Raw genomic sequence first — 15134 nt, 5'->3', positions numbered from 1 at the left:
TTGAGATGTGAGAGATTTGTGACATTTAGCATGTTTGCAGTGTGTAGTTAATGTGTTGTCTTGTGTAGTTAGTGTGTAGTGTTGTGGATAGTTTTGTGTTGTGTGTCAGAACAATGAGGCGACTGCTGTCTCCAGGTAGAAACAGGAGTGATACACCTGCTGCTGTCAGACCTGCAGGTATCAGGCTGTGATGTTCTCCTTTATAGTGGACAGAAATTATGTTTTTGGAGTGGCACAAATAATTTTTGTGGCATCTTATTGATGCGGAACAGCTGCTTGTTCTGTAAATAGTTTGAAATGGTTATTTACAAAATCAAGGTAAAAGGTAAATGGACGCAAATAACTTTCTTGTTTGCAAAACTTGTGCACATGATTTTAAAATTGACAATTTAGACTTGGATTTAAAGTTATGAAATATGATTCATTAAACATGTTTGTTGCTGTTACAGTAAAAGAATAACTTTTTCTACTCAGATCTTATGTTTTTGTCTGATTTTAGATCAATTGTGTTAATACAGTATGCCAAAATGAAAACATAACTGTAAATTCAGACACATGAGGTTGTGCTAAAAAGAATGATACCAAACAAGGCAAAGTAAATAGTTTTCAAAGGTAAAATGTGGAGGGAAAATCACAGAGTAAATGCAGAACTGAAGAATATGATATGAACAGAAGACATATTATCTTTAAATGTGTTTTGATGCATTAGCAGATATATTTATTCAATAAAATGCCAACATGAAATAAATTAATTTTAAAGTTGAATATTTCCAAGTCACATAACCTTCAAATTGACTTTCTCTTTGCAGCAGAGGTTTTGAGTTTTAACTAAAACAAGCTGCTCTTTTGTTCCTGAATGTTAATCCACCTCCATCTGATCCTGCAGATCTTCATGGTTTTCTTTCAGACATTCTTGTGAATCTGTTTGAACTGGCAGCTTCTGCTGATCTTTGGTCCATTGAATGGGTTCATACGATTGTGATGTTGCAGCATATTGACTGTGAGCTGCATCATGAACATTCATATGATAATCATTTTGTTTTTTCACATACTTTTTTGGCTTTTTAAAATTCTGATGCTTGCGTGGTCTTCTTTCTTCCTCAACTTTCTGTTTCTTGACTGGTAGTGTGCAGACCTCATTCAGTTTCAGTGCATTTGGACGATGTCTAGTCTGGATATTCTTTTGATCAAAATCACATGTTCGTTGCATCGGCGGCTCCTCCTGTTTTTCTTCCACACAGACTCCTCTCTCTGTGAGACTGACAGATTCTTCCAGCTGCTGTTTTTCCTTTACCTTCACTCGTTGCTCCGCCTGCAGCTCTCCTTCATGTGGGAGTTGTAGTTTTTCTCTCTCCTTGTCTTTCCTCTTTGTTTCCTCAGATCTGAGCCCTTCATTAACCTCCAGCTCCTTTCCCTGAGCTCTTTCTTTCCTCTCTGCTCCTCTCAGTTTCTCTGGCTGCTCTCTGATTTTTTCTCGGCTCTGTTGACATGTTTCCTCTGGTTGTTTCTTGTGGTTTTGTCCTTGTATTTTCAGATGTGTATCCAGTGGAACTTGGACTGATGAAATCATGCTTTCTGTCTGACCCCTCTGTTCCTCTGGTTGGTTTTTATTGTCTTTCCTTATTTTCAGTTCTCCCTCATCTTTCTTTCTTTCCCTTCGTGTCTCTGATTGAAGCTTCCTCTGGTTTTCCTCTCTCTGTGGTTCTGCCTCCAGTTTTTCTCTCTGTGTCTCCTTCTGTGCCACAAACACAGAATATAGATTGTTTACTTCACCACTGTTTTCCTCTGCTCTCTTTTTCTCAGTGTCTGACTCTTTCATGTCCACATTTCTCTCCATCTGTCTTTTTTCTACAAGCTGCTCTTGTTGTGTCTCTTTTTCTCTCCATGGTTCCTGATCACTGCTCAGATGAAAAGAAAAATTAAAGGACTTTTCTTCTCCTAGAAGCATGGTCTCCTCTTTATGTTCTTCTGAATATTCTTCAACCTCCATCAGATCTTCATCATTTTCTTTCAGACATTCTTGTGGTTCTGTTTGAACTGGCAGCATCTGCTGATCTTTGGTCCATTGCATGGGTTCATACGATTGTGATGTTGTAGTACATCGACTGTGAGGAAAATTGTCAACGTCCATAAACTGATAATTTTGTTTGTTCTCTTTTACCTTTTGGGAATTCTGATGCTTCCTTGCTTGCATTTTCTCTTCCTTGACTGGCAGTGTGCAGACCCCATGTGGTTTTCTGCTCTGGGTGTCGACCTCCATCAGCTCCTCCTCCTGTCTTTCTTGTAGACAATTTTTTGTTCTTTGATTCTTCCTCTCTGTTTTTTCTTTTGTGCGATATTGGTTTTTATTGTCTTTCCTTATTTTCAGTTCTCTCTCATCTTTCTCTCTTTCCCTTCGTGTCTCTGATTGAAGCTTCCTCTGGTTTTCCTCTCTCTGTTGTGTCTCTTTTTCTCTCCATGGTTCCTGATCACTGCTCAGATGAAAAGAAAAATTAAAGGACTTTGCTTCTCCTAATGGCATGGGCTCCTCTTTATGTTCTTCTGTAAACGGTGAAAACTGACATCCTAAATCAGTTTTTCCTGCTTGCATCTTTTTCTCTCTTTCACTTTCAGCCACCTCAGCTTTCATTCCCCTTCCTGGCATCTCCTTTTCTTCATCTGTTTCTTGTTCTGTTGTAGACTGAGACACTTTTTCAATCATAATAAACTGATTTATCCTGTCCCTCCCTGTCCTCTGTGTTTTTATGTCATCTTTATTTCTCAGCTCTCTGATGTCCACATTATGTGTTTCATGTCTTCCTCTCCTGCTCTGCTCTTCAAACTGAGGCTCATTCACAGTCACAGCAGATGTTTTTGTTCCTGGACTGTCAGTGTTGCTCCTTTGCTCAGTTTCTTTTGTTTTTTGGTTTTTATCATGATCATTTTGTTGTGTCTCTTTTTTCTGTTCTTCTCTTCCTGTCATGTCTTGTGTTTGTTCTACTGTAATCAAAGACTCTTTGTCACTAACAGTTAATGGATTTATTCTCTTTTCTTCTGGCCTGTCAGTGTCCCTTATTTGAACTGTTTCTGTCACATGCTGATTTTGTTGTGTTTCTCCATCTTTATTTCTCTGCTCTCTGATGTCCACATTATGTGTTTCATGTCTTCCTCTCCTGCTCTGTTCTTCATGTGTTTCTTGTTTCATTTTAAACTGAGGCTCAGTTTTAGTCACAGCAGATGTTTTTGTTTCTGAACTGTCAGTGTCCACTTCTTTGCTCTGTTTCCTTTTGGTTTTTTTCATGACCATTTTCTTTTGTCTCTTTTTCTTTCCACTGTTGTTCACATCACCCTTTTCTTTGCTTCCTGTCATATCCTGTGTTTGGTGTTCCATCTTAATCAAAGACTCTTTGTCATTAACAGTAGATGCATTTATTCTCCTTTCTTGTGGACTCTCAGTGTCCCTTCCTTGCTCCGTTTCTGTCTCATGAACAGCTTGTTGTGTTTCTCTTTCCGATTTAAAGTTTTTCTCTTCTCTGTTGCCCACATCATCTTCTTCTTCTCTTCCTGTCACTTCCTGTTCTTCTTTTGTTTCTTTTTCTATTGTAATCAAAGACTCTTTGTCATTAACAGTAGATGGATTTATTCTCCTTTCTTGTGGACTGTTTATCTTCTTTATTTGTTCTGTTTCTAAAACAAACTCATCTTGTTTGGTTTCTCTTTCATCTTCATGTCTTTGGTCTTCTCTGCTGTCCACATCATCATCTTCTTCTCTTCCTGTCATGAGTGGTTTGCTTTGTTCTTCCACCACCTGCATCCCACTGTTTTTAGGGCTGATCGTGTTTTTCTTCCTGGCCTGTTCAGCTCCGTCCTCCTCACTCTTCTTTTTTTCTGTTAAATAAAAGAAGCAGTAGAAATGGATGAAGAACAATATGAAACAAAGTTCTTGTTGTTTTTTTGTAAATAGGTAAAAGTGAGAAAAAATAAATAAATAACACATTAAAGTATTTGAAGCAACCTCAATAAATGAGCAGTGATTGAGATTTGGTGCCATCTAGTGGTGAATTTACAGATTACAACCAACTGTTTGCCTTGCGGATGCACAGAAACAGCTACAGACATCACCAGTGTTTGGGAGTAACGCAATACACGTACCACCGTTACATATTTAAAATACACAAAATGAGTAACTGTATTCCGCTACAGTTACCGTTTAAAAAGGTGGTATTCAGAATACAGTTACTCTGTTGAAATAAATGGATTACACGGTGGTATTTTCCAGTTTCATATGTTAATCTATGCCCTCTCTATTTTTGGTATTTCCACATCGTGGAAACCAAACAAAACATTCATTAAGAGGCTCTAATGTCTGTGTCTCAATCTCCCAGCCCATGTCACCTCTACTTCCGGTCCACATACTGACCTGAAGAAATATTTTTGAAAGTGATTGTTCAAAAACTTATTCAATATGAAGGCAATAGGCAGAGTGTTACAGGCACAGCCCTAAAGAATGTAGCCTCATGGCCAGTGTAGCCCAGTTGTAACTAAGCTATTAAGACTCGACTGCAGCCTTTCAACGCCTCTCTCTGTCTCTCGCTAGCAAAGTTGACCCAGACAACAAAGTAAAGCTAGTTTTCGGCTACGAGCCCGACATGAACCCGACGTATTAGCCAGAGGTCCGTTTACTACGGTTCGGAGCCGCAGACCTGTTTTCTATACGCGTGGAATAGTTTTATATACGGGATCACTCCAAAAAGGCCAGTCTTACCTAATGTCCACCCTACTCTTACTCATTTTATATTAAGATTTAAAAATCTAGTTGGTATTGGTATGGCAAGTATCCTTCAGTAATAGTAATAAATCACACAGCCATAGTACATGCATGTAGTTGTAAAAAGCATGATAATATATTAAGTAATCCAAAGTATTCTGTTACGTTACTCTCATTGAGTAACGTAACAGAATATATTACAAAATACTGTTTGGGGCATGTATTCTGTAATCTGTAGTGGAATACATTTTAAAAGTAACCTTCCCAACACTGGACACCACACATGAGTAGTCATCTATATTCTTGAACTTTTTGGCTCCATCTATCCTAATGACCTCATAGTACCAAATCACCCCAATATAACACGTTGTCATGAGACTGATATCTAAAATATTCCCTCTCTCATGCTGTCTCCCTCCTCTCCCTTTGTCTTTAACCAACAGTAGCACTGTTTCCATGAGCATCCTGTTTATCAACAGCTCTGGAGACACTTGTTGTTAATCCAAGCCTCAACAGATCCGGTATGGAAATATGGGACCGGCACTGGGAGTACATTGATTTTTTGGGGGGAAAGTTTGCGTCCTGTGGGTTCCTAGTTGGTGACAGTTTCTGAATATGTTTTTCTTTTATTCCATTCATTCATTCAAGCCAAAATACATTCTTACAGCCAAAAAATACAATACACTAGAAATGTTGGTGGATTTTGAGTTTCTCTACTAATAAACAATGATGAGCAGAAGACAACAATTCTACTCTTCAGGTGATTTTTGTGCTAATAGATCCCTTTAAATCTTTCACACTGGACTCAGAAATATTTTTAGAAGTAACACATAAAATAATTTCTTGATAGATTGATTGATTATAGGAGAAATAATATTAATTATTATTATTATTTACGAGGTTAAAACAATTATTCATCATTCAGAGAAAAAAAATGACTTACTGAATTTGCCTCTTCTCCACTTCCATACAAAGAAAACTGCACCAATTAGAAGAAGAACAACAGCAACACTGACAGCCGAGGCAACAGTGACATTTGGATTACTGATTGGACGACTGGGTGGACCAGAAGGACTGACCAAGAAGAAATCATCTGAAATTAATAAAACAATTCATAATTCATTGTTTACAATATATATTATACATAAATACTTTTTTGCCCCACTGTATATATTAGTACAATATCATTCTTTGATTCATATCTTTAACACTTCTTCTCTCAGACCTTTATGGGTCACCAAATCATATGCGTCCATCTCTCCCCATCCCAGCATCCTCCTCTGTCACCTCTCTTACGCACTTGCCATTGCTCGTTGTCGCCCCCCCCCCCCCCCCCCCCTCAGTCCCCCAATTCACAAAAATTTAATTCACACCATTAAATAAAACATTCGATTTACCTGGAACATGTATGTGTGTCTCTCTGCTCTGGTTGGTGTTCCTCTGTTGGACTCTGCAGGTGATGTTGTTGCTGTGTCTCTTCTCCACAGTCACTCTGCTGCTGACAGTATAGAGGTCATCAGGACCTCTGAGGGTCTCTGTAGGTCCAGCAGAGAGGAGGTTTCCCTCACCGTCCAACCACAGCAGCTCAGGCTCTGGATACCAGCCTGCAGACTCACACTGTAACACCACTTTACTGATGGATTTATTGAGGCCTGGAAAAGTGATATCAGGTGAGGAGACGGCACCTGGAAAAAGAGGCTTGTCTCACTTCACAGCTGGTGGACTTTGAACATAGTTCTGACTTCAATCTTTTCCTAACTGATAATGAGTTGTGTAACTTAATGAATGATAAGGCTTGTTTACTTTGTTGTAATATTTGTAATACTGGACACTACTACCAGAGAATACTGGAGAATAGAGAGATTATTTCTCAGCATAAACAAATGTTTTTGTGATATGTACCAATTGCTTGCCATGAAAATTGTCATGGAAATTGAAATATTGTCTTTATCTTTCTCTCTGCTACTAGCCTCTGAGGTGTGTGTTATGGAGACAGATTTTGGCTTTTTCAGGTAACTTCATGGTTCAATTCTTATCAACTCTGAGTTTCAGAGTTTTCTATTCTTTTGGCTAATGTTAGCCAATGTTAGCTGATGTTTAATAGTAAATGAATTGTTCTTAATAGAAGAAGCTAAATAACTTAGACATCCACTTACTAACAACAAGTTGAACATTAGAGTCTTTACGCAGGTCTGGAACAAAGCATCTGTATTTTCCCTCATCAGACGGTTTTACTCTGGAGATCTTCAGAGAAAGTTCTCCATGTTTCATTTCATTAATAAACAGAGATGTTCTGCCCTTGTAGGATGGATTTTGTAACTCAGGTCTCTCCGGCCACACATGGACTAATCTGAGGTCCAGGTCAGGTCTACTCCACTCCACAGTCATGTCTGAAGCATCCATGGTTGGGTAGAGGTAACATGGCAAAATGATGTCATTACCAATGGTTGCAGCAACTGGCTGATTTGCACCAATCACCTCTGACTGACCTGAGACAACAAAGGCTTCTGTTTTTATTTCACACAGAAATGAACAACAAACCTTGTTATTACTGTAAGCACATAACAGTTTGGTATAATTCCAGTGAGTCAGTGACTGGCGAACTTAACTAATGTGGTAACTTTGAATGTCTAAAAAAATAACATAAGCAGTTATGGATATTATTAATTAAATAATATAAATATCACAGATGGGGCCAGTTCATCGTGTTATTCCCAGTGAGAAAAGTAATAAAGAACTTAACCTTGAGATCAGAGTATGTCATGGCTGCACTTACAGCCACACAGTGGCAACATAAACCATATTAGTGTAGAGGCTTTTACATAACATTGCATTTACATTTGTGTTTAAATATAGGAATTAATTTACAGGACAATGAAGTTTGGTTTAGAATTAATTCACATATCCACATAACACTGCGTGTGTTACTGCGTTACTAAAACCGTGATTTTTTTTTTGCGACAATGTCTCATGACATTGACGTAAGCGAGTGCGACGTTCATGACAACAGATCAACAATGGATAATAAACTGAGTGCGGGAGAGAGTATGACTGTGCAGCGTTTAAAGCGTGGAAGTACTGACCTTATTTTAAGTTTGATTCCATAAAAAGTGACAAAAACATTAGTGTCCGTTGTGCGTGGGAAGAAAACTTCTTTTTACAGCGAAAAACCCCCCTAAACTTCCAAGCAAGCTCCAAGTGCGCTACCACGTAATGGGAAACTCACAGAGAAACTCGCGGATTCTTCAACTGACCGCTGCAACACACCTGCACCAGGGTAAACCTCCGCCTACCCTACTCCTGGTTTACAGGTGAAAATAGAGCAACAGGACCGCTAGTCTTTGATTTTATTTATTTTCTGCTGTGTTTTACTTGCATCTATTTGAAAGACTGAGTGTAAACACAAAAAAAATATTTTATTTTATGTGCTGGAATGTGTAGAAAATAGGTTTAAATGTTAAACTAATTTCTTCAAGTCAGAGAATATTGCATATAATTTAATTTTTACTTGATGCATAAATTTAAAAGATTAAAAGTAATAAAACAAGTTTTATTGTTTCATTAGTTTTTTATTATTTTTTAAAAGGGACTTTTCCATTTGATTACATTTTGTATGATCGATTATGCAGAAAAAGTAAAATTGGGCTGAAAGATCTATCGCTTTATCACCTATTCAGGTTGTAAATCGTGTTTTTAAAAAGTAACTAAGTAACTAAGTAATTAATTACTTTTGAAAATAAGTAATCTGTAAATTAACGGTATTACTTTTTGGGGGAAGTAATCTGTAATTAGTTACTGATTACCTCCCTGAACCTGGTTTCTGCCTGTTAAAAGGGGATTCTTTCTTCCCACTGTTGCCAAAGTGCTTGCTGATTGGGGGTCATTTCATTGGTGGGGTTTACTCTGATCTCTCTGTATTATTGTTATCTTTACCTTTTAATACAATGCACCTTGAGGCAACTGTTGTTGTAGAAATAAAACTGAAATGAAATTAATTGAAATAAAAGTACACTGAGAAATTTTACAAGAAAAAAAAACATTAAGGCAGTTTTTTAAACAGAAATAGATTTTGGGAGTCCTATGATATAAAATAAATACAGTATCTAAAGTTGCTTCTATGAATAAATTTGCTCATAACCTGCCAGAAAAAAAAATGCTTGCTTGTTTTGGATCTTGACTTTGTCTCTTTGTTGATGTTGCTGGCCTTTGCATTTTATTACTTTTAGAGTAACATTTTGTGTCGGTTTTTTTAAACAGTGTATGAGGTATTTGTACATGGTATATGGAAGGCTGTTAAGATGTTTTTAGTATATTATATGTGTGTGTGTGTGTTTGTGTATGTTTATGTTTGACCACACACAGTGCTAATAAATTATTATTAGTAGTATTATTAGCATCATTGTTATAGATTATTAAAGATTGTTATTTACTTGCTCTAAATTGTAGAATATTTAGTTTATTTTGGGTTTGGTACATTTTTTAATGACTGTTATTTGTAATTTCATTTTCATTTTCTTTACACCACTAGAAGGAGATCCTTTCAGATTCAAATCACCATGGTTAACTGGAGTTTGTTGGATTTTCCTCTGTAATTGTAAAGCTTCTACGTTGGTAAATGTAGCACCACCACTGTTTGTGTGTCACCATTGTTTTTGGACTTCTGGAACTCATTGGCGCACGTGATTATGGTCACGTGATCCATGTCAACCCTTGACTGTCTAAAAAGTAACTCATTTTCAACTCATCAGACATGCACTGTCCAGACTTAATCCTTAATCTGAGAAACTGGGCCCTATTTCAGGAAGCCGGTTTAGAAAACTCAGAGTGAAAAACGATACTCAGGGTTGAGTAACCCTGAACTGTCCAACTCGGAATATTCGGTTTCAGAAAGGCTGATAACAAGTAGTTCAATCAACGCGGAGTTGCTTTAACCCCAAGTTAAGCGCGCGCACGAGGATACATAAAGCCCTGATTAGTGGAGCAAAGATTAAGCGAGTCACCATGGAGACGGAGGGAAAAAAGGCGCAGTCAATGTATTTTACAGCGCTTGAGGCCGAAATTCTGATGGCAGCATATGCTGATAACATGCAAATCTTGCAGGAAAAAAGTAACACAGCCACAGCTGCGAAAGAAAGGGAGCATGCATGGCAAAACATAGCCGACAGAGTCAATGCGTGAGTGTTAATTTAAACATTGATCTAGGGATTTCCACCCATTTAACACGTTATTTTATTATATTTCATTTTTTATTTTATACATTTTATTTTGTGACGTGATGTGAGCGCAGGTGCAACCCAACAGGCCCCAAACGTGCCTGGCAGCAAGTAAAAATGAAATATAAAAATATAGTCCAAACAGGTAAGGTGTAATTGTATTATGAGCCATAGTGCTTGGTCTGTTTGTCCGATGTAAATCAATTGCAGTTAGAGGCTACATTAATTTTCTTTCTGTAAGCACTTATTGAAATTATCTGAGCACATTACAAGTAAATATTTGCTTACTCTGTATGCTCAAATGTGGCCCGTTATAGCCAACAGAAAAAAAGCGGAGGCCCGAAAAACAGGTGGGGGTCCTCCACCACCACCACTCACAGAGGCTGAGCAGTTGGCTTCCACATTTGTGATAATGTTGGCAGCATCACATATGATCTTCACAGTGCAGAGAACACAAATTAGCATCCATTACTATAATGAAATAATTTGTTAGTTTGAAATGCTACAGGGAACTATGTACCTGTACATTAATGCTGTGGAAAGACTTCCTGTTCACATAGTCTCCTTCATTTACTGAAGGAGCAATGATTGGAATGTGAGTGCCATCTGTACAGCCAATCACGCCTGGGAACCCTGAAAATAAATGTGAAATTTAAGTAGTAGTCCAAGTATCACTACATCATGAATTAAGTTTTGTTCATCCTGATACCTGCAATTTTGTGGCATCCCTCTTTGATGAATCTTGTGGGTCTATGACCAGGGAACACCACAAACGCGTACAGGAGACGTTTCAGTGCAACTGTAACATTCCTGACTGCCCGACAGACGGTAGCCTTGGAAACGTGCTCAGCGTCATCAATATTATACAGAAAGCTCCCGTTTGCAAAAAACCGAAGTGCAATACAAATAATATGTACAGAACTGAGAGGATGTCCGCGATGTGTCACATGCGTAATATATGGCCTGAGGATGTTATCCAAATAACTTATAGATTGTGCTGAAAAACGGTAACGTTCGCACAGAAGATCATCAGGAAATGATAAAATGTCCAAACGCGCTCTAATCACTCTCTCCCGGCGGAGAGCTCTGCGGAGAATTTGGGCTTCACGATCTACTGGCTCTTCAAGGAAGGGGCACGCCATGTCCGACACTTCCTACAGTCAGGTCAAGGGTTAGTTGAAGTAAACCTGCTAGGGGGCAGGTTAGCTTCACGGAGTGTGTCGTCATAGTAACTCATTCAGGATTAATCTAAACTCGCTTTGTGAAACCGAAAACCCAGAGTTTTCGTTAACTCAGGGTATACTTACTCAGAGTTTGCACTAAACCGGCTTCCTGAAATAGGGCCCAGGTCATAGATTTTGTTCCATCAAGTGTACACCCATAAGGAAGAGGATTTCATAGTTAAAATCTCATCATGCTTTAATATTTTCATAATGGTTTAACTATGTGTCAGTAAATATTATTATTAATAGAATTATTATTTTGCAGGTTCAACAAACTCACATAGCTTGATTCAATCTTTAATATGTACAGTTATTTCAACTGCTTCAGATATTATAAGTCCATTCAATGGGTGTCAGAAATCAGATTCTAAATTGACTGATAACATCCGAAGCCAGTGGTTATTTAGCAAATAACAGACTTTGATATAGTCCCTCAATACTATAACATTTGTGAATTAATGTGTCAGATGATTTGTAATACTAATGCTCTTACCATCAGAATTAAGAGATATCAAAAAATGTGTTGCCACCATGAAATTATACTAGTACTACTTGCTAGTCATGACATTTCATGATCTGATATACAAACCCAGCTTCCAAAAAGCGGGCATGCTCTAAAAAGTAATTAAAAATAAAATGCAATGATTTGCCAATTACAGAAAATCATTTTAATCATAATAGAACATAGAAAATATTGTAAACCTCAGACATTATGCTATTTGACGAAAACTATTAGTTCATTTTGAATTTGTTTGCCGCCACACGTTTTAAAAACATTGGACCAAGGAAACACAAGGCTGGAAATGTAAGTGATATTAAAAAGAAAGAACATCTGGAAGAACATTTTTCAAGTTATTAGATTAGTTGGCAAAAAGTCAGTAACATAACTGTGTATAAAAAGAGCATCGCAGTGTGGCAGAGTATCTCAAAAGTAAAGATGTGCAGTTCAACAATCTGTAAAAGGACTGTTTACAAATTGTGGAACAATTGTAGGATAATGTTTTACAACGTAAAATTGTGGAGACTTAGAATATCTTATCATGTACAGTACATGATATTTTAAAAAGATTCAGAGAATCTGGAGAAATTGCTGTCAATGTACATACACAGAAAAATTAAACAAAATAATTTCATCACAGTAGAAACCAGAAAAAATATATAAATGCTTTAGCTGTGTAAATATACCATTATAAGAAAAATATTAAGTATGTGATGACAGCAACACGTCTCAAACATGTTGGGATAGGGCCATGTTCACCACTGTGTAGCAGAGCTGTAAACATCTGGAATCTGAGGAGACCAGTTGCTGGACTTTTGGGTGAGAATGTTGTCTCATTCTTGACTGATACAGGATTTTAGGTACTTAGCAGTCTTCTATCATCTTTGTTGGATTTTGCATTTTATAATGTGCAAAATGTTTTTTAACTGGTGAAAAGTCTGAACTGCAGGCAAGTCAGTTAAGAACTTATATTCTATTCTACTATGAAGCAGTGCTGTTGTAAAAGATGTGGTTTTCTATTATCTTGATAAAATATGTAAGGCCTTCCCTGAAAAACATGTCATCTAGATTGGAGCATAAGATCTGTATTTACCTTTAACCACTGATGATGCTTTTCCAAGATGTGCAAGATGCCAATTCTATAGGCACTAATGTAGCCCTGTACAATCAGAGATAACAAGATGGTCCAGAACACGGTGTCCATTTTTTCTTAAAATGACTTAGACCCAGTCATGTACTGTCCTGTTGCCAGTTAATGTAATTAAATGCAAAGTGTTCCTCCAGTTGTTTCTTTTTAGTAATACTTACTTTTCCAGGATTACCTTTCAAATTCAAAATAAATAATGTTTTTTGTAGTGGTTGTCTGTCTTTTTGTGTTAGCCCTTTGACAAACTGGCAACCTGTCCGGGGTGTACCCTGCCTCGAGCCCTGTGGTAGTTGGGACAGGCTCCAGCCACCCAGTGAGCATTAGTTACATACGCAGAGGATGGATGGAATCTTTCTTTTGTTCAATAATAAATAAAATATGTGTTTTATGTAATTTGCAAATCATTATCTATTGTATCAATATTACAAATGATTTAACACATTCACTCATGAAGCCAAGCAACTATATCAAAAGTTTAATACTGGCTAAACACCTGTATAAATATACTTAAGTCAAACAGTGTCAGTTTTTCCAGCCTGCAAACCTTTTTTTTCCCAGCATGTCATTATATGAGTTTTTGGAAGGTGTGTGCTATTGATATGTACAGTTAAACTATTATGAGATGGCCAGTGTCTGGCTGTGCAGTATGGTAGTCACTGATTATTTTTATACAGTGGACACTCGAGATGGTCCCTTAATCATACATAAATTTAAATATTCATTTCTGTATGTAAACATACGGTTGATTCTGTTTATCTGGACATTTAGGATTTTCTTACCTGGATGATTGAGCATGCATCAAAACATGAATCTACAATTTATCTTTTATTTATATAAATGAATGACTGGATAATTTACCTTGACACAAGGATATCAGACCAAGGACAATACAAGTGTACAAAACACTGAAGACATCAAAGCAAGGATTAAGCATCCTACAGGTCTGGGGAAAAAAAAAGAATACAGACAGACACTTAATACTTATTATTTATTATAATTTTCTTCTATGCTATGGATAAACTACTTAAACTGTATTCCTGTTCCCACTAACTGTAATGATATCATAAGGACAAATCAGGTGACGTCACTGTTTTACATTAAGAAGTGAACAACATGGTCCGGTCCGAATAAAGACGTATAACAGGCTGGATCCATCAAATCTTTTAACCCAATTATGCAATAGTTCCGTTCATTTTATTCAGAATGTACTGCTCGAAAAAAGACCTGTTGCTTTCCTTTGTGTACTCCGTCATCTTCGAAGCAGAACAGGCTTCATCTTAGTTTCACTTTCATTTGCAGTTACATTAAAACAGACTTCTATGGAAATGTGTTTTTACATAAATGTGTCTTATTTTAGATGTGCAGCATCTGGATTATTTAAAAAACAAAACGTAATTATTTAAAGCTTAATTCAGTATTTCGTGACGTCCAAATCAAAAGAGAAAGTCCAGCAGGAATTCGGTGACGAAATTAAATGTCCCTGAATTAACTTACAGGCTATGAAAACGAAATGGTCCGATTATATGATGCTAATGTATTTGTATTTATTTTTTACAACTTTCTATAATAAAAAAAAGTGAACAAAAAAGTACAAGTGTGGTAACCTGCGCCACTCCCACAGGACAAAGGCAGCACTGTCCTTGTTTTAAATTAAATCAAAATAATCTTTTTTTCTCCTCGAAAGTCCGAGCAGAGCACATTATACACATGTATGGAATCATACCTGCAAACCCAGTATTTCGGAAAGCTCCCTGTCAGCGATCAATGACCAAAATCAAAGAAAGAGTAATGAGTAAATACTGTTTCCGCTCACTTGCTGCAAAAGGTGAGCTTCCGCATATCTTTGGCGGCTGGACCGATTAGATTTGTTTACGTTTACATATTCCACTCTCCGTGTTCCAAATGTTGAATCCGTAGATTCATCATTTTCACTTCAGGGAAAAAACGGTCTCCAGCTCGTGCAAATGCATACGCGTATCAACATTATATTATCTTCAGACAAGGAAATTATCCTAATTTAATTTTTTTTTTTTTTTTTTTTACAAAGTATTCCGCCTGGTAACCCTCTCTTACAGATAACGAGCCGACGTCTTCCTCAAGGCACCACCGATCAGCTCGACTGATCCTGAAGTTACAGCCTGTTCACCTGATAGGGAACAGCTGAAGGGGAACCAAGTTACCTGGCGACGGTCGCGGTTTAATGTGGACTACGGTGGCTGGGAAGTGCAAAGCGCAACAAATTAAAAAAACAAAAACAAAACAGCAACATATTAAAAATCCATGCTGACTTAACAAAGCTTCAAAC

General features: G+C 37.3%; 1 protein-coding gene across 1 annotated transcript; it reads right to left on the bottom strand.

Annotated features, from left to right (window-relative positions):
* Positions 1–801: 801 nt before the first annotated feature.
* Positions 802–14654, bottom strand: LOC146673759 (uncharacterized). Its single transcript, XM_085391208.1, has 6 exons — positions 14553–14654; positions 13688–13772; positions 6904–7236; positions 6145–6432; positions 5691–5840; positions 802–3867 (listed from the first exon to the last, which is right to left on the bottom strand). Exons 2-6 carry the CDS (start codon positions 13761–13763, stop codon positions 860–862), a joined length of 3855 nt encoding a protein of 1284 aa, XP_085247334.1. The 5' UTR covers positions 13764–13772; positions 14553–14654; the 3' UTR covers positions 802–859.
* Between the last annotated feature and the right edge of the window lie 480 nt (positions 14655–15134).

Source organism: Rhamphochromis longiceps, linkage group LG3 (assembly GCF_057381845.1).
Source record: "Rhamphochromis longiceps isolate RC_006_pf linkage group LG3, R_longiceps_female_GT1.1, whole genome shotgun sequence".
Classification (NCBI taxonomy): Eukaryota; Metazoa; Chordata; class Actinopteri; order Cichliformes; family Cichlidae; genus Rhamphochromis; species Rhamphochromis longiceps.
The sequence above is the reverse complement of the archived record's forward strand: the minus strand, read 5'-3'. Positions and strand labels throughout refer to the sequence as shown.